Source organism: Talpa europaea (assembly GCF_964194135.1).
Source record: "Talpa europaea genome assembly, chromosome: 13".
Taxonomy (NCBI): Eukaryota; Metazoa; Chordata; class Mammalia; order Eulipotyphla; family Talpidae; genus Talpa; species Talpa europaea.
Window position 1 is genome coordinate 56703589 of NC_140080.1, and position 18321 is coordinate 56721909.

The 18321-nt window shown below is 39.2% G+C and overlaps 1 protein-coding gene across 2 annotated transcripts; it reads right to left on the reverse strand.

Moving 5' to 3' along the window:
• Window positions 1-2024: 2024 nt before the first annotated feature.
• LOC311183040 (myosin regulatory light polypeptide 9) lies at window positions 2025-5775 on the reverse strand (the record flags this gene model as incomplete). Of its 2 annotated transcripts, XM_084252252.1 has the most annotated exons (3): window positions 2025-2197; window positions 4973-5134; window positions 5592-5775. In XM_084252252.1, the coding sequence occupies 3 exons, from the start codon at window positions 5773-5775 to the stop codon at window positions 2025-2027; spliced, it is 519 nt and encodes a 172-aa protein (XP_084108378.1). The 2 variants fall into 2 exon arrangements, with proteins under 2 accessions (XP_084108378.1, XP_084108379.1); XM_084252253.1 differs by lacking the exon at window positions 4973-5134.
• Window positions 5776-18321: the final 12546 nt, after the last annotated feature.

An 18321-nucleotide genomic window follows, 5' to 3' on the forward strand; every position in this document is an offset into this window, starting at 1 on the left:
ATTCATTTATGGTTGCTTTTTCTTATCTCATATAATCTGGTTCTCCTGCCTTTTTTCCTAATGGTACTGATCAGTTCCCTTTTGAGCTACAAGCTCCTTGATCAAATAAAATTTGGGCCCTGGAATCCAGTAACATGGTCATAAGCAGGTGGATAAGGATGCTGCCCTTTTGGGTGGATTTCATCAGAACTTTTGAGATAGTTTGTTTCAATTATGACTTTCATAATTTAAAGTTGTGTAGACTGGTTTTTTAGTCAAGTGCACTGTTGCAGTAGCTGCTGAAGCTTTGTATTGGCAACTATTTTTGCTTAAGTAAAGCCTAGTTCTCACAGAGAATATTACTAAATTAGGAAAATTATTTCACTCAAGGAAAACCATTCATAGCTCCTAATGGAGAATGGTTCTTTCAGCAGCTATGAAAATAGGGATACTACAAAGAGATCTCCATTTCAGCAGATGCTATCACTTTTTTCCTATAGTGGAAACAATGTTGTTATTTTTCACTAGAAATTTGTTAAAGCAAAAGTGATTTTTTTAACTCATTTGGAATAGAAATTCAATTCAACAAACAAGATTAGTAGCATGAGTACAGTCTGGGAAATGTGCTTTGTTTAAACCACTGACTAAAATTCAGAACACATAAAAGGCACAGAGTTTAAGGCAGGACCTAAGATTCTAATTTTGAAGAGGGCAAGAATAGTCTTGCTTCTAGTCCTTCTACTTCTGTTAAAGCTGGCCTCACCTGGTTAAAGGATCTAGCTCACCTATCCTGTTGAGTGCAGAGGTCTGCTACCCTAAGGCAGTAATTGTTTATTGAATGAGGTAATAGCTTTGTTAATAGTAGCATTGACTTCAAATTATTAGAGTAATTGTCAGTTACTCATCTTCATAGTGAACTCTTTTATAACAAACTTTTCCCCCAGTGTTTCAAAACCTTTCTTAAACTCATGGATCTTTGAGCATCAGATCTTTGAAGCCCAAAGAAAATGGTACTACCACTTCCTGATTACCTCTGAAATAGTCCCTCATTCCTGCAAATATAAATATTGTTATTTTTAGGATTGAAATAATGATCTCACTTTCCCTCCCAGGCATGTATCAGCAGCTGTTTTGATTGTGGGCAGGTCAGGAATGTCCAAAACTCATAGACTCCTGGTGGATGTCTGCATAAATAATCACAGTATTTCAATAGGGAATATTGTGCTAAAGAGTAACTACATAGAATAAAAAATACTACACTACTTCCAACACTTTGAAATATAATGCAAAAAAAAGCCGTCTTTTTGGGAGATATGTACCATAAAGCCTCTGTGGATAAAATAATTTTAAAAATTAGGACAAATTAAAATTACACTCAATGACCTAGTCTAATTTTAAATGACATGAGGTTATGTACAATAGCCTAGAACAAATGGAGATGTCATGTTAAAAGAGAGATGTCGGCAGGTATGTTAAACTCCAGGATTTGAAGCTACCAAAGTTATCACATGAAAATTCTACCAAAAAATTATTTTTTAGATTAGAAGACAAAGTGCAAGGATCATGAGTAAGGTAGTTAAAGCTGCATTTAAGGGGGTAGAAATGAATAGCAGAATAGGAGAGCTCTCATAACCATATAATTTTCTAGGATTTACCTAATTTGCTTTTCTTTGGAAGATGCAAATAACTAACAAAAGTAAATTTTGACAAATAAGTTTTCAACAAGCACATTTTTTATCATAAAGTTTAATAATGATTCAGAAAAAATTGAGTGAATAACTTTCTCTGAAAAAATATATTGACTCTGTAGAGAGACTGCAGTTATTTGGGGGAAGAGGGAACTGGTAAATTAAATTACCCTATTTTCTATTCTGAAAATGACAAAAAGTCCCATTTCCAGTTTGATTATAGAGATGCATATGTCCAAAATGGCTGAGAATAAATACAGCAAGAAAGGCAAAAGCTGTAAAGCTAAGGGCATGCAAAAGGCTTTATAAGAAAGTCTCAGAAAATACCCAAAGTGGGGCTGCAATCTGAAGTTCTTCTCAGTCATCTTTGTCTTTTGCTCCATGTTTAAGGATACGGGTGAACTCGATGTAATTGAAATTTCCCTTTTTGTCAATCGGTGCCTCTCTGTACAGCTCATCCACTTCCTCGTCTGTAAACCGATCTCCCATGGTTGTCAGCAGCTCTCGCAGGTAATCTTCCTGAATGGTGCCTAAAGAATAAAGAACCAGTGGATCAGAATACATACTACTGTGAAGATTAATTACAAGGAGTAGCTATACTCAACTAAGCATGCTCTACAGATGCTAAGAATTACAAACATGCAAATACATGAAATACAGGTCCCCACTTAGTCTCAGCAAACAGTTGCCTAGAAAATACCCAGCTGGGGCCTCCCTGGTGGCACAAGGGGTTAAGCACCACACTATGAAGGAATCCGAAGCCTCTACAGCACAAGTTCAATCCCCGGCCTGCCAGGAATCAACCCACATGGCGAAGCAGATCTCTTCTGTCTCACCCACTGCTCCCCTCAGCAGTGTATTTGTTAGTCTGCCTGTTCTGTTCCTCGCTCTGTCTCTGGCGAGTCCTCTCATCCCCCCCGCATCTCTCTGGCCTGTGCCCCAGCTCTTATATGCATAAATAAATAAATCTTTACAAAGAAAAAGAAAATACCCAGCTGCCTAGGGGTATTAACTTGCTTTACTCTATCAACTTCCCTCCACATCCATCTCCTCAGCTCTCGATAATAGACAGGAATTAAATGTATGCTTAAACAAACACACACAAAAGTATTAGAAAAGAACCTAAGCCTCATGGTACCTTAAAGTAGCATGAATGATCACACTTACCTTACAAGTATATAACACTAAAATCACTACCACACCATAAATATAAAATGTTTCAGTGGAAAGAGGCCCAGTTTTAACAAGCTGTGTTATTTCAGGCATTTCACGTCAACTCTTTGTTTTTATGAGATTTTTGGTGTTTTTTTCATTCCTTTCCTTTTTTTTTTTTTAAATCTAATTTAGATTTGATAACAAATATGGCCAGGCCCCGGATATGCAAAAACAGAGTACATATTGAGCACTAACTATGCCATAGACACTGCGCAAGGCATTGATGACATGGAGCGTAATCTGAAAAGCATGCTTTCTACTCTGGGATTGTGACACCAGGGTTCTCATAAAACCTGGCTACAACTCAGAATTACACACAGAGAGTAAAAAAAAATGAAGCCCAGATGCCACCCTTGATTTATTATCTGGCATTGATCTTATTAAAAAACTTCCCAAGTACTTCACACGTGCAATCATGATTGAGAATCACAAATGTATTAAACTAAAGAGATTAAAAGCGACAATTCAAGCAGATTTTGAAATTCATGAAGTAAAAAATAATCTGACAAATTCCCTTTTTGCATAATTAAGTTGAAACATTGAAAATATAATCTCTGTAAAATGAGGTTAACATATAATGTAGGTTCACAAAAGAAATTCTAGATTTATGGGATTTTTGCAAACTCAGTCTTAGATTAACAAAAAAGTTCTCCAAATCTTAGACTTTCAGCTTATAGAAATAAGCCCTCATTTCCACCCAAGTTACTCAACTACCACATAAAATAACCATATCAGGAAGGGAACTGTGGTAGGCGCTAGAAGGGGTTACAAAGATAACACAGTGCTTTTATTTTATATTATATTTTTTAAAGAACTGGGGTGTAGGCCAGAGGCGCAGAGTTGAGGGCAGGGGGTGAGTGGATTCACCAGAGACAGAGTGGAGAGTAGAACAGGCAGATGGACTGAAATACACTGCTGAGGAGAGCAGCGGGTGAGACAGGAGAGGTCTGCTGTGCAATGTTGGGTTAGCTCCTTGGCCTGGGATGGAATTTAGGTAACAGTGTTTTTAAAGACCCACAGTCATTAAACTGGAACTGGGAGATAGTAATAATTGGGAATAAGCACACAAATAAAAGGTCACAGAGAGTTATGGGCCAGGAGAGAAATAAATAAAATACTTTGGATGTGGAAAGAAAGGAGAGGTTTTAAGTTTTCTTGGGGCCCAGGAGAAAATAGTAAGAAAACATGAGGCTCTCTAAAGAATGTGACCACTGAGGTGAGTTTAAAATGGGTAAGACATTTCACTCTTATACTTTTATTCCTTTTTCCATTAAGAAAACATCTGCTCACAAAAAAACATTCAATCAAGTATCTTTAGAAGAAAAACCTTTATAAGATTTTTCCACATGAGTTTCTTCTGCTTGCCCCTTTTCCACTGCACACCTACCAGTAATAACTGTTAAGAGCTTCCATTTTAAAAGGAAGAAGACAACGGTATGATGAGGAAGGCATAAAGAAAGAAATGGTGGCGGTTAAGGTAACACAATATACAGAAGCTTGGAGGGAAACTGGGAGGATGACACAGGAGTGAAGGGTGGTATACTCAAATAGCACATGTGACCATACTGTAGGGAACCTGAAAGGCAGAGTGGAGAGACAATGTTTCTACCACCAGACTACGCCTGAACTATTTAAACTAACCCAAGAAATATGTAACCAATAGGTGTGCCTTCCTTCTCAAGAACCATACTGTGTCAGTATTCCCCTTATATTTTCTCAGTTTAATAAGCACCTGCCCAATATCACACAGCTATGAAATATGAAATCAGGGAGTCTGATTCTAGAGCAAAAGGCTAGATATACAAGATTTAAATAATCTTGAGTAAATCATATAAGACTGTAGTATTTTACAATTTATCAAAGAATGCTCTGGTAAACATTATTCAACACAAATTTACTGCAAGCCTAACCCTTACAAAGTAAAGAAGTAACACAGATTTCCTAAAGTAACATAGGTTTCAAATATACCAATTAAATGATAAATTAAATATTTAATGGCAGAAGCAAAGAAGCACGTGATTCCACAGAATTAACATGCCTATCCTCAAATTTAAAAATCACTTGGTAATTAAAGGTTATCTCTGACTTACCAGTTGCTTCTTCATCAAAGCAAGCAAAGGCATTTCTGATGACATCTTCTGGATCTGTGCCATTTAACTTCTCACCAAACATTGTGAGAAACATGGTAAAATTTATGGGACCTGGAGCCTCATTCATCATGGCATCCAGATACTCATCAGTTGGATTTTTCCCTAAACAAAGTAAAAAAAAGTCGTAACTGTAACAATATCATAAAATGCATCAATTTTGACAAGAAAGATTATTGTTTAATACAGTCTGCTGTTGCATTCCTGATAGCGAAAGCATCTGGATAAGTCTTCTCAAAGAATAGGGCCTGTATTCAAAAGTCTGGAGATTATATGTTATTTCATTGGGATGTCTGGAGAAATTAGACTGCTCTCATAATCTAAGATCAGTATTTGCGACACACACACACACACACTCAAGGCTGGCCCCTAGACCAATCCTGAGACACGGCTAGAAATCTGCAGGAATCCAAGGATCACACTTTGGGAAATACTGTTCCAGATTCTTAAGACTTAGTAAACTATGACATTATTAGCTTCACAGACTGACTTCATGGGGCTTTGAGACAAGAAATAAACATAAAGGACATCAGAGATACTCTAATATATTAAAAATAGTTACCTAGGGAGGCAAGCATGTCATGCAAATCTTCCTTGTCAATGAAACCATCTCTGTTCTGATCAATCATGTTGAAGGCCTCTTTGAATTCTTGAATCTGTGACTGGTCAAACATGGCAAACACATTAGATGTTGCGCGCTGGGGGCGCTTCTTGGTGGTCTTGGTCTTTGCCCTTTTGCTCGACATGGTGGCGGTTAAATCCTAATTAGGAAGGGAATTACAAGAAAAACAGATTAACAATAAGTTAACAGAATCAACCTTAATGATACGTTTGAGCTACTTACTTAGTCATGTGTCTAAAAGCTATACAGCAGGATAACACCATTTGGCAATACTTTCAACTAACTGATACCATTACTCATAGAACCAAACTATAAAGAAAACCCAGATTTAGGTTTTGAGTTAACTCATCCTTAGTAGTTGGGATGTTTAATAAACAGTCTCCCAATAACTTCAAATTCCAAATTATGACCAACATTAATTCAAAGCTCCAAGCTTATCAACAAGACTGCAGATCCCAAGCACTGCTGTATAAATTAGTAAAAACAGATAAATATATAGGCTTAATACCAATACAGAAAACAAATAAAAAAAGTAGGTACCCTGGGGAAACAGTGCCAATTCTATACTTGAGTGCTATGGAGTACTGAGGAATAATTATTCATCTTCACTAGGTCTATCCTTCTGCAGCCCTAGCCTAAACTAGCCATACTTTCCAAGGTGGACAGAAGTAGGAAGGAGGATTATGATGGAAAGAACAGTTTCATCTTTTAATATTTTGCCAAATACTGTTCTTCCACTTACAACTAACATTTCTTACTGTACGCTCAGTCTGGAATCAAAGCAGTTCAAGAGGAATCAAAGTAGTTCAAAAGTGATGTTTGTTAAAAGGCTAACAGAAAACTCTGAAGTAAATTCTAAATTTTACAGATATTTCCACTCTATGAAACCAATTCTTTGCAGAGAGCCACGCTAACTCACTTAAAGTAACTAGGTTCTCTAAACAAAAATCAGACCATACCAGTTTTTAAAGCAACTTACATCTTTAAAAGTTTTAGAGAAATGGAAACTACTTCTGCCCTCTAATAATCTAAATTTATCCCTGTAAAATTTAAATTAAAAAAAAAAGAATGTCAAATAATACCTAAAATGAAAAGGCAATTTTCTTTTCAACACTCAATCTTTAAAAGGCTATAGTTTTATTTTTTTTAGTTAAAAAAAATCCCATCTTCATTAGACAATAAAATTTTACCGTACCATCCTTCAGAGCTGAGGTGGAGATGGCTGTCTGCAAAACCTCTAACTAGCAAACCTAAGACACTGTATTGAGTTATATTCTTCCAAGCAGGTCTAAAATAGGCACTACTTCTGATTTCACTCTGACCAGCATCACAATTTTAAAGCTTGCGTTCTGAAAACAACATTTAGCTATGATGTAGCAAACACTGTGCCCTTGCTCTAAAAATAAGTCTGTGGATTGCAAAGAATGAAGTACTACCTAGACCTTAGCACTGCAAAGTGACCTTAAAATACAATTCTTCCCATGAGTCAAAAAGTTATTCTTCATTCTTTTCTTGATTAAATTACACCGCCCAGACTAAATTCAATTACAAAAATAATTAGAAAAGCTCTGCCTTAGATTTACTTTAGCTAAATATGTTGGAATTTGTTAGAAATTCCACAAAGGCCAGTCACAAATTCCGACCAATATAGCAATCTTTGGGAATACCCAGGAATGTGCTGTTGGAAAGACAGAACCTACAAGACACAGATGTCATGATATATATTCCTCCATAATTCCCTTCTTTCCTTAAGACACCCCACTAGGAGCATGCCTTTCATAACTTATTTAAACCATTTTTTAAATGGATATTTCATTCTGTAACACCTTTTGAGGACAATAAATACCATTATCTACCCTATGTAGAGCTATAATTTTTCTCTCTATTCAAAATGTAGTTGTAAAAACTACAAGAACTATGGAGTGTATTATTCCTCTGTCTCTTAAATGAACTCAAGGACTGGGGTGAGTGACTGAACCCAAAAGGGTAGGCTTTATCTACCAGTCCATATCTCTTTAATATCTTAGGCATGCTATGGCATTGCAAACCAAACCATATCTTTAAAAATAGTCTGTTTTGTTTAATATTATCTTCCTCTAATGATGCAGGAATGTCAGTTATTTTAAGAGCAAAGAAACTATGAGAATTAAATGTCAAATAGCTGACACTAGGGATCTTTAAACAAAAAAGATGTTTATTACTAGATTTGATTACTAGATTTGATGGTCCTCTACATAACTTAAAAATGCTTATTTTGGAAAAAAATGCTTATTTTGGTTTTAAGTAAATAAACAAATACGTACATATATATGTGTGTGTCCTTTCAGTCTTCTTTTAATTATGTGTTATTTAAATTTGTAAATGCATTATAAAATTTTTTAAGTTATATAAAGATATAAAGTTTTAAGTCACTTTTTTGGTCAGCACTGACCATGGCTCACATACAACTTTTCTTAGGTTCATTTGATACTTAATCATCAACTCTTAGTATGTTGATCAATAGAAGATCAGTTACTCACATGTGTTACAAATGTCACTAGTGTTGAATAACTATTTAAGAATTAAGAAATGTAAGGCAAATGTCCTATGTCAAGAAGTTTAAAATATGGTTGGGGAGGCAACTAGAAAGAAATGAGATGATTGGTTCAATTTATGAAATGAGTCACATAGTTTTCATTCCAGAGGTATTACTCTCAAGTTAGAACATTGTGTGACAAAAAAATAAGTCAAAGGTGGTACATGATTATTAAATACTGTGAACTCAGGAAAAAAAAAGATCATTGTGACTTTCTAAAAGATTGGGGGTTGAGGGAGGAGGCGTTGCAAAAACCTATACCATTTAGAAACCACAAGATCCTTAGAATTAAGAGATTGGGGAATTAGTCCTAATTCTAACAAGGTAGTTAATTCTACCAAAAATTGTAGTATAATGTCGGACAATTTACTATCTGATCTTTACTTTTTCAAGGAGGTTAGATTTTAATCTATGAGTCTTCCTCTCAACAGAAACTTGAAGTGTTTAAGAAACAGGGAATAGGGAGTTCAGTCTCTCAGTCAGTTGTTCCAAAATAAGTAAACTGTGGCAAAATTTTTTTTTTTACTACAAACTAAAAGTAGAGATGAAATAAACACTGGTGGAGAGGAAGCCGAACCAGAACAGTACTATGATCCCAAAGAGCAGATCATTTATGACACTGTCATTGTTTGCTGTCCATTTTCACTTCTACCAAACCAGTGAGGGTTCATGTAATACATCTTCAATAAATATACACCTTTTGTAAGAAGTTTAGAAAGGAAGGGTAAAATAAAGCTGAAAATACTTCATACATCAACATAAGTAGTCTTTATTTAGGAAAAGAATGTTGCCATGTAAACATCTGAAATTTTCAAGTTATGAAGCTCTTCACCTATTCTAAGTTAGTCTAGAGTCTATTTTTGAAATATTTAAAAAGATCTTTAGTGTGATATCCGTAATATAAAATTTCAAAACAGGGAAACCTGGCAGAGCAGGATTCCATGAAGTTTGTAAGGATTTCCAATGCAAGAGATAGTTAAAGAGACAGCAATGGCCAAGGTGATTCCATTTAAAGATCTAAAGGGATATACTCTTATTTTAAATCAGGGGAGGGCAGTGTTAGTGGCAATGAATTTGTGATTCCTGATCTAATCGTAAGTAAATCACTCAGGGTTATAACAAGAGTAGGAATACCAACCATGTAAGGAAGATGTGAAAACTAGGTTAAGGGGAAGAAATGGAAACTCGAGATCCTCTCCTCACATACCATGGGCAACCAGATTTTTCAGACTCTTTGGATACTATTTTTTTTTTAAGATGGGATTAGTCCATACTATTACATTCCATTTCTCTAGTTAGAATCTGAAAGTCCAGCATTTACAAATAATCTACAGACTTTTGGGCATAACTAACACTCAAATGGATAGTATTCTGATTAATAGGATACATTAAAAAAACAAAGACTCCCATCTTAGAAAACACTTCCTAATGGGATAGCGCATGTATTAGGTCTGCTTTCCAAATCTAGACAAACCCCACAGTCCCATTTAATCAGTACATTTTTATTTTAAATTTCAAGCTAAATGAATGTATTTTGGGGCACCAACCAGTTTTTCAAAACTACATATTTCAAAACTACATAAGGTTGGTGCTTCTGTTTTTAACTAAACCAAGTTATCCATTCTTTTGCAAACTTCCGGTTGAAGGCAGGGTTGGTTCGCCACACCCAAAAAGTTCTTAGCACTTAACAAAGGATTTAGTTGCCTGTAAAGCCTCACTCTTGAAAATAAAGTTGGTTAAGTTTTATCAAAATCCTTCTAGAGCATTCAACAAATAGTGATTTTAAGAAATACTTTCCTCACCTTCACATATAGAAAACTATCGCACTTAAGCTAAAATCTCAATGGAACGCACATTTCTGCTATAAAGAACTGATGTGTGTTTCCATATATCTACTCAATTACTTTAGATGCAAACACTTTGGCAACTGACTTAACATAAACTCTCCATCCAAAAGGAACTCTACATTCTATTTTGGTATTTTTATCATCCGCAGATTAAATCCTAAACCCCCATTTGTCCAAGTCCAAACATCACTTTTTTTTTTTAAAGTGCTAACTGCAGAAGTGGACAGTGAGCTGAACAAGTTGCTAATTTGAGTTGGTTATTCCTGCCAAATGTACCAAACACGGCTCCCACAACAGCTGCAGGAGGGGGAAGACTGGGCTACGGTTTTGGCGCAAACTCTCTCGAATCGGACAAGTTTACGTTAGAAACTAAACATAGCCGCGGAGACAGAGCCGTGGGGCTCGGGTTTCCTCCCCGCCCGGCTGTCGCCGAGCTCCCGGCGCCAGGGAGCTCACCCACACTTCCCGAGCCCCAAGTTTGGGCAAAGGAGAGAAGTTCGCGTCGAGCCACTTGCGGCCACGGCCCTCGCTCCAGGTGGCAAGGCCTCGGACTCGAAACCTGGGAACCGGCCGGTCCACCTGCCCAGGTGCGCTCCAGGCGTTGGGCAGCCGCCGCGGGGCCCCTCCGCCCTCCCGGCCACCCAGAGGTTGCGAGCCCCACTCACCCGGCGCGAACGCGAGAACCTGACACTCCGGAGAAGCCTCAGCCGCTACTACCGCCCCCCAACGCCGCGGGCCGCTAAACACCAGCACTTCCGGCCCCCACCCAGCAAGCCGGAAGGAGGCCCGGGCGGCGCTCGCGGCCCCGCGGCCGGCCTGACCGAACGCTCGGCGGGCGGGGAGGGAGCTGCCTGCGTGGGTGGGGCGCAGTAGTGGCCGAGAGCACGAGAAGAAAGTGTAACGAGAGAAACTTGGGACATGGAAGAACGTGTAATGGTTCTCTGCGCCCACTGACTGCGACCCCGTCTTCTCGGGGCCTCTTCTAGTGGGTTCTTCCCCCCTTTTCTGTGGTAAGATGGTTGAGTCTGTCCTGAGGGCTGGTGGCGCCGCACATTCCTGGGCTCGGCCAGGGGCCGGGCTTCGCAGCGCAAGTCCTTGTAGGGAAATCCCTAAGAGGGCTCCGCGGCTACGTGACTGGCATCGCCCCGCCCCAAGCGCCCGCCCCCCAGCGATCCTAAGCCTGCTTTGGGGATTTGGGGGTTCCCCAGGGAGTGCCTAACCCGAGAGCAGGCGGTCCTCGGTGCAAACGATTTATTCCCTCTACACCGCTTTATCTTGTGAAGAGGCCAACACCTTCCACGCGGGAGCAAACGTTTTGAAGTGCTGTGGTCCTTAGCCCAGCGGCCGATTTTTGTCCTAAGGGTATTTTATTTTTATTTTTTTGAAGATTTATTTATGCTTGCAAGAGCTGGGGTACAGGCCAGAAATGCGAGGGGTGGGGGGCGGATTCACCAGAGACAGAGCGGGGGGAACAGAACAGCCAGAGTGACTGAAATACACTGCTGAGGGGAGCAGCAGGCGAGAAAGGAGAAGTCTGCTTCACCATGAGGGTTGCTTCCTGGCCGGGGATCGAACTCGTGCTGCAGAGGCTGCGGATTGCTGCATAGTGCGGTGCTTAACCCCTTGCGCCTCCAGGGAGGCCCCCTAAGTGTATTTTAAAAGGTGAAGAGTAGCTCAAGACTCTCTTCTGAAACCTTTGCTGTTATATTTCTCACCAGAGCCCCTCTGATCCCTTTTAACAATGAGAATATAGGAGGGAGGAAGAAAGGCCACCTGTAACAAGAGCTTACTACATCTTGCCCGCAGCGCTTAGTGGGATGCAGACTTGCAGCTTGGTGAAAATGCTAAAAAGCTGCACCTATGTTTTCTCAACTCCTTGCCTAGGACAGCTTTTAACAATGCGTGTTGTTAAGGGAGAGGAGTAAATCCTTCTGGCTTCACTTTCCATCCAAAGTCTGAGGTAAACTATGGTGCAGGTCACCTCAGCTCCTGGCCTCATCTACAAAAGGAATGAGTTGGATCTGATAAAACTCAGATCCTCATCCTGGTAGCCAAGTACAGGGACTAGTTTGGCTCCCCTGGCCAGAACAGTTTTGAAGTTTGCTCCTCGCCTTTTGCAGAAAAGCAGCTCTCATTTGAACCACCCTGCTGAAAGGGAAGTTAAAAGCTGCAGAAAAATATACTCTGAATGTTAGTAAGCAACAGCTTCTTCTTCAAGGGCCTCAAAAGCATCTTTTTCTAATAACCAAAAAAACATATTCCATATAAGATACTTGCTGGAAAATTAAAAAGCTGCCCTGATTCACTAGCGGGAGTGAAAGTAAGCAATGATCACTTTTCCAAATTTCCCTTACAGTAGGAATCAGTGGGGGTACTAATTAAAAATACAAATTACTGGGTGCTTCATCCCAACCCACTTACTCAGCACCTTCTAGGGCAGGTCCTGGGAAGTTGTCAATTTAACAAGGTCTTAAGTGGCCCTTAAGAAAGGTGGGGGACACAAAAATAGCTTAGAGCCCAAGAGTTAGGCAGTGACAGCACAAATGACAAATGGCTTGGTGTTTGAGTGGGGCAGCAGTGCCAGTGCCCTGCAGTGCACACACACCTCCACAGAGTGGTGGCCTGGTATCACAGACAGCTCAAACCACTGTCCTCTCCATACAGAAAACTTCAACTGGTAATGATGAAATAGGTAGTTCACAGATTAGGAATCTGAAACTGAAATACTTTGGTGATTTGCACAGACTCAAGTACTTTAGTGATTTGCACATTAACCAAAAGGCAATAAAAGAACCAGGATTATAACTGATCTCTGCTTTCCAATGGTAGGCTTAGAAGAGAAGACAGGGGCCAGTGTTTCTTATTCAGGTATCCTTCAAGTGCAAAAACTAGTACATAGCCCAACCCAGAACACATTTTATTTTGTTACACTGTACTCTCTTCTTTGGTCCAGGAAAAACCTATTAAACAATAAGGAGCATGGCAGAATTAACCTTTGGCATTCACTATCTAAGCCAGTGATTTCCTAGAGATCACCTGCAATTTTTATTACATATAAGAAACATTTGGATGTTGAAGAGTTATGGTTTACATACTGATTTTTGCTTACAAAAATGGGATTCTATTTATCATGTAGTAGGATGTAACAATTAGCATTATTCCAGGAAAACAGTAGGAGGAGCCCCTTTCTTCTAAATGAGGTAAAAGTGTTTAAATTAATCTGTATGGAAATTAGTTCTAAAGCACCAGATCTACAAATAGTGTATTAAAACAGCTTACAAAATTCTACACAAATAAACAATTGCTTTTAAAAATATACTATCTTTAAATTTAGGAACGATAAACAAGATAAAGGTAGTAATGTGGAATTGCATTAAGAATATTGGGGAAATTATTATTTCCATGCTAGTAAATTTGAAGAAATGTTATATGAGTACTTTACAAAATGAAAATAAATGAGAACAAGGAAGATGTAATATAACAGGGTGGTCCCCAGGAAAGGGGGAGGTTCCAAGTTTCCTGCCCCACCCAAAAGAAGGGTGGAGCTTAGAAAAAGAAGCTGCAGAGGAGACTGAGGAAGGAAGGAAGCAGGGTGGAGAGCCAGAAGGAGACCTGGAGGAGCCGAGAGATGTGTGAAGAAACTGTGCTTGCCTTTTGGTCTGGACTGGGTGACACAAGTGTGGGTGAGAGACCCGTGGGGAGGTGACAATGGCAGCCTTTATCTTTATTTTGATTTTGCTCTTTTCCTTCCAGACTAGTCTGGTGGTTTCTGATCTTTTATTGTGGGTCCCCACTGGAAAATGCTTTAGACTTGTGGCAGGCTTTGGGGCCTTGCTCTGGACCAATCCTGGTTGGGTGAACTTTTGTCCACGAGGGGTCGGGTAGCTTTGGGTGCTTGATTTAGAAACTATATTCCTTGCCTTTCCTGTATGTTTACTAATTGTATTAAAGTTCCTTCCCATTAAAGTCTCATATGTTTTGTGTTGATGCGCCGAATGGCAGAACCTATTTAGAGCAGGCAGGTTTGCGGGGTCTGGGCTGCCCCTCTCCCTGCTCTGTAACAGTAATACGAATAAACTAAACCAAAAGAAGAGATAAGAATTACCTGAAAAATAATTACTTCATCCTGATAATTAAATGAAGAAATACATCTCTAACTTTAATAGCCAGATTCCTAGCACATGTAGTGATTAAATTAAATAAATTGAATGAATTTTGTAAGGTAAATATTATTTTAAATACCTCCAAATAAAACAAATACCTAAAACAAATTATGATTTATTTGTTTAGTTTCCTCTCTGAAAAAGGGGTGTAATAATACTACCCTCTTTACTCAATCATTCTGGGGATTAAATGAGATAATCCATGTAAATTTGTCAATGAGAAGGCAACTTTGCTTGTGGAAAAGTACTGAAGTTTAAAGTTTGTAAAGTAGTTATTCTGCCCATATTAATGGACACACTGAGGCTTTGTCTGCTTCCATGAAGGAAACAAGCAGAATGGTCACACTTGAATGACCACAAACCTACTGTGGGCCCCTAACACTACCCTGATGTTCATGTTCTCTCAGATGTCAGTTTTCTAGCCTCTTCTTATACCTCCAACACCTTCTCCCCATCCTTGCTGTCAGCCGATGACCTTGTAAGACCATGAGAAATAAAATGCCTCACACAAGCTCCGACCACATCTACCCACTGACCAGCATCTATCCCATGTTGTTTTCTCTCTCCTCTCCTATTAAATAGGTAGAATTCTCCTTGCTCCTATGTAACCAGTTCCTCCATTTGCTCATGTCACTCTAACAATTCTGTCCTCTCCTGGATCTCGCGTGCTTTAGCTCTACTGGATTACTGCTATCAACAAGTACTCTGAAATGTGTCCCAAAATTAGCAGGCAATATATTGGTTCCACGAATATGCCCAGGTCCTAATCCCTGGAACCTGGGATATGTCAGGTTACTTGGCAAGGGTAATTAAGGTTGCAGATGGAATTAAAGTTGCTAGTGATCTGATCTTAATACATGGAGAATATCCTGCATTATCCCAGTAATCACATGGGCCCTTAAAAGTAGAAGAGGGGGCAGAATAAGATAGTCAGAGGGAGATGTGACTGTGGAAGAATGGTCAGAGTGATGCAGTGTTGCTGCCTTACATATGAAGTAAGGGGACCTTGAGCCAAGGAATGTGGGTGACTTCCAGAAACTGGAAAAGGCAAGAAAACAGATTCTCCCACAGAGTCTCTAGAAAAGAACAATCTTACTGACACCTTGGTTTTAGCCCAGTGAGACCCAAATTGGACTTCTAACCTACAGAACTATAAGATATTTAAGTTGCATTGTTTTAAGTCACTAAGCTTATGGTAATTTGTTACAGCAGCAATTGAAAACGAGTATATTACAAACTAAACAACAGTTTAAAAAAAGCCCTCTTCTTGATGCACTTTCTTTCTCCAGCTCTTGTCCTATTTCTTTGCTCCTCTTTATAAAACTCCAGTCATCTATATTCACTGACTCCAATTCTCTCTTAAATAAAGTATAAGGCTTCTCCCACCACCACTCCACTGAACAAGTACTTGTCAAATTCCCTAATGGCCTCCATGTCATGATGGCCAACTCTCAGTCCTCAAACAGATTTGACAGGATGATCTTTCCCTCACCTTTAAAATACCTTCTTTTACTCCAGGATGCCACACCCTCCTAGTTTTCATCCTTCCTTACGGCTACTCCTTTTTTATGGTTACTCTCTTGCCAGTTTTTCCTAATTTTCCCGGTTCCTGGGAATGACCCAGAATTTAGTGTTTGCCTCTCAACTCTTTTTTGTTGATCCATTCTCATGACTTTAAATATGTCTTACACAGGGGCCTCCCTGGTGGCGCAAGGGGTTAAGCATCGTACTATGAAGCAATCTGCAGCCTCTGCAGCATGAGTTCAATCCCCGGCCGTCCAGAGAACAACCCACATGGCAAAGCAGACCTCTCCTGACTCACCCGCTGCTCCCCTCAGCAGTGTATTTAAGTCATTCTGCCTGTTCTGTTCCCCACTCTGTCTCTGGTTAATCCTCTCACCCCCCACATCTCTGGCCTGTACCCCAGCTTTTTTTTTTTTTTAAGATTTATTTATTTATTTATACAAGCACTGGGTACAGTCAGAAGTGCAGAAGGTGAGAGAATTCACCAGAGCCAGAGGGGAGAGCAGAGCAGGCAGACTAATGAAATACACTGCTGAGGGGAGCAGTGGGCAGCAGGAGAGGTCTGTCGCGCCATGTGGGACCCTCGCCCGGCGGCTGGGGATTAAACTGAACCAGCGCTGCAGAGTCTGTGGGCAGCTTTGCAACCCAGCTCTCAACCACTGTGCCACCAGGGAGGCCCTGTACCCCAGCTCTTGTATGATGAATAAATAAAAACTTAAAAAAAAAGATTTAAAAAATAAATAAATAGATAAGTCTTACACACTGATCCGTACCAAGTCTGCATCTCTTGCCAATAACTCTGTCCTAAGTTCCAGGTTCATGTATTTAAACATTTACTTAACATTCCATGAGGAGACATCATAATCTTTGTACTGCAAAACCAGTGTCCTAATTTTACCTCCAAAATCTGCACTTCCTACTGTCTTCTCCATCTAGGTTAATGCAATTTTATCCTTCAAATTAATATGACCAAAACCCTTAGACTCATCCTTGCTACCATTTTTTTTTTTCACGACCGTCATCCAATCTTTTAGTCAAACTATCTGCAAGTTCTAGAATAGTCAAGCCTATCAGTTAAGCCCTTTAATAATTTTAGAATTTGACAGTGAGGGTGAAAGCCAAATGCCACACAGGGACCTCTATGGCCTAAAGAAGTCAAATTCCTGGAATGTCTTTGAATTAATCTCCTACTGCCTACATGCCCCAATTGCTCAGCCATATTGATCTTATTACTATTTCTAGAAGAATCAGGTATTTCTCTACTTTAGCAACTTTGCATTTGATACTTCTTTTGATTTCACTGATCTTCTCATATTTCCTGCGTTCTCTTTCAACCCTTTCAAGTCCTTACTCAAATATCACCATCTCAGTAACACCTTACCTGATTGTTCTACTTAAAATTTCATCATTCATCTTCCACCTCCAACATTCTCTTCCCTTGCTTGATTTTTACCATTGAACTTACTACCCCTTCTATACTATAATACTTATTGCATATCTCCCATATTAGTTTCCATGAGGACATATTTTCTTGGCCTGCTTTGTTTATTGAAGCCCAGAATAGTAATTGCCATATTACAGGTTCTCAATAAACAAAAATAAATGTTGGATGAATGAAGAATTGGAAGGTGGAGTATAAGAGCAAAATGGTAGAAATATGAGGCCAAAAGATGTAAGCAGAAACCATATAAAGAATAACTGCTAAGCCAAGATTCTGAAGGTCAAAAGTTCTACCTTAAGTATGGAACTAATATGATCAGAATTGTATTCTTTTTAAATTTCTCTGATAACAGCACAGAGGATGAACAGAGGGTAGCCAGGGAGAAGATGGAATCAGGAGTTCTGACAAATGATAATACCAATCACTGAAGTAAGGAGTATGGGAGATACAGTTTGGGGCTGGAATATGGTAATGGCAGGAAATGACAGTTTTGGACAGTTCAAGATAATGAGTTAGGAGATTGTACTGAGGCATTTACAAAAAAAAATAGTGCAAAGATACAAAAAATATGAAAAAGCTGTCAAAACTCATGGAAGATCTATTGAGATATTACATGATATATTTAATAGGAAATCCAGAACAATGGGAATGGTGGAAAACAATATTAAGAGATAATGACTGGGAACTTTCCAGAAATGAGTCAAGTTGAAAGTGCTCTCTGAATAAGAAGCAGGAAAAATGAAAGTAAATCTAAACCAAGCCACACCACAGCGAATCTTCCAAAACCTCAAGGTTAAAAGGAAAACAGTGAAATGTTCTAGAGATAAAGATAGGTTGCATACAATGGAACAAAAGCAGTATAGTTTTCCTTAGCAACAATACACGTTGAAGGTGAGACAGTAATATCTTCCAAGTTCTAGGAGAGCTCCACCCGCTCCTCACACAATACACTTGTGGAGGTGATGCAAGGAATCCTAATGACTCTCTCCAGAAAATTCTAGATGCTGTCCCCTCTAGAATTTCTCAGGTCTAGAGACTGATCACCTTACCTCTTAATAAGTCCTGAGGCGATAATTAACTAGGGGGTCACAAAATTGATACTATACTGTTGTGTGATATC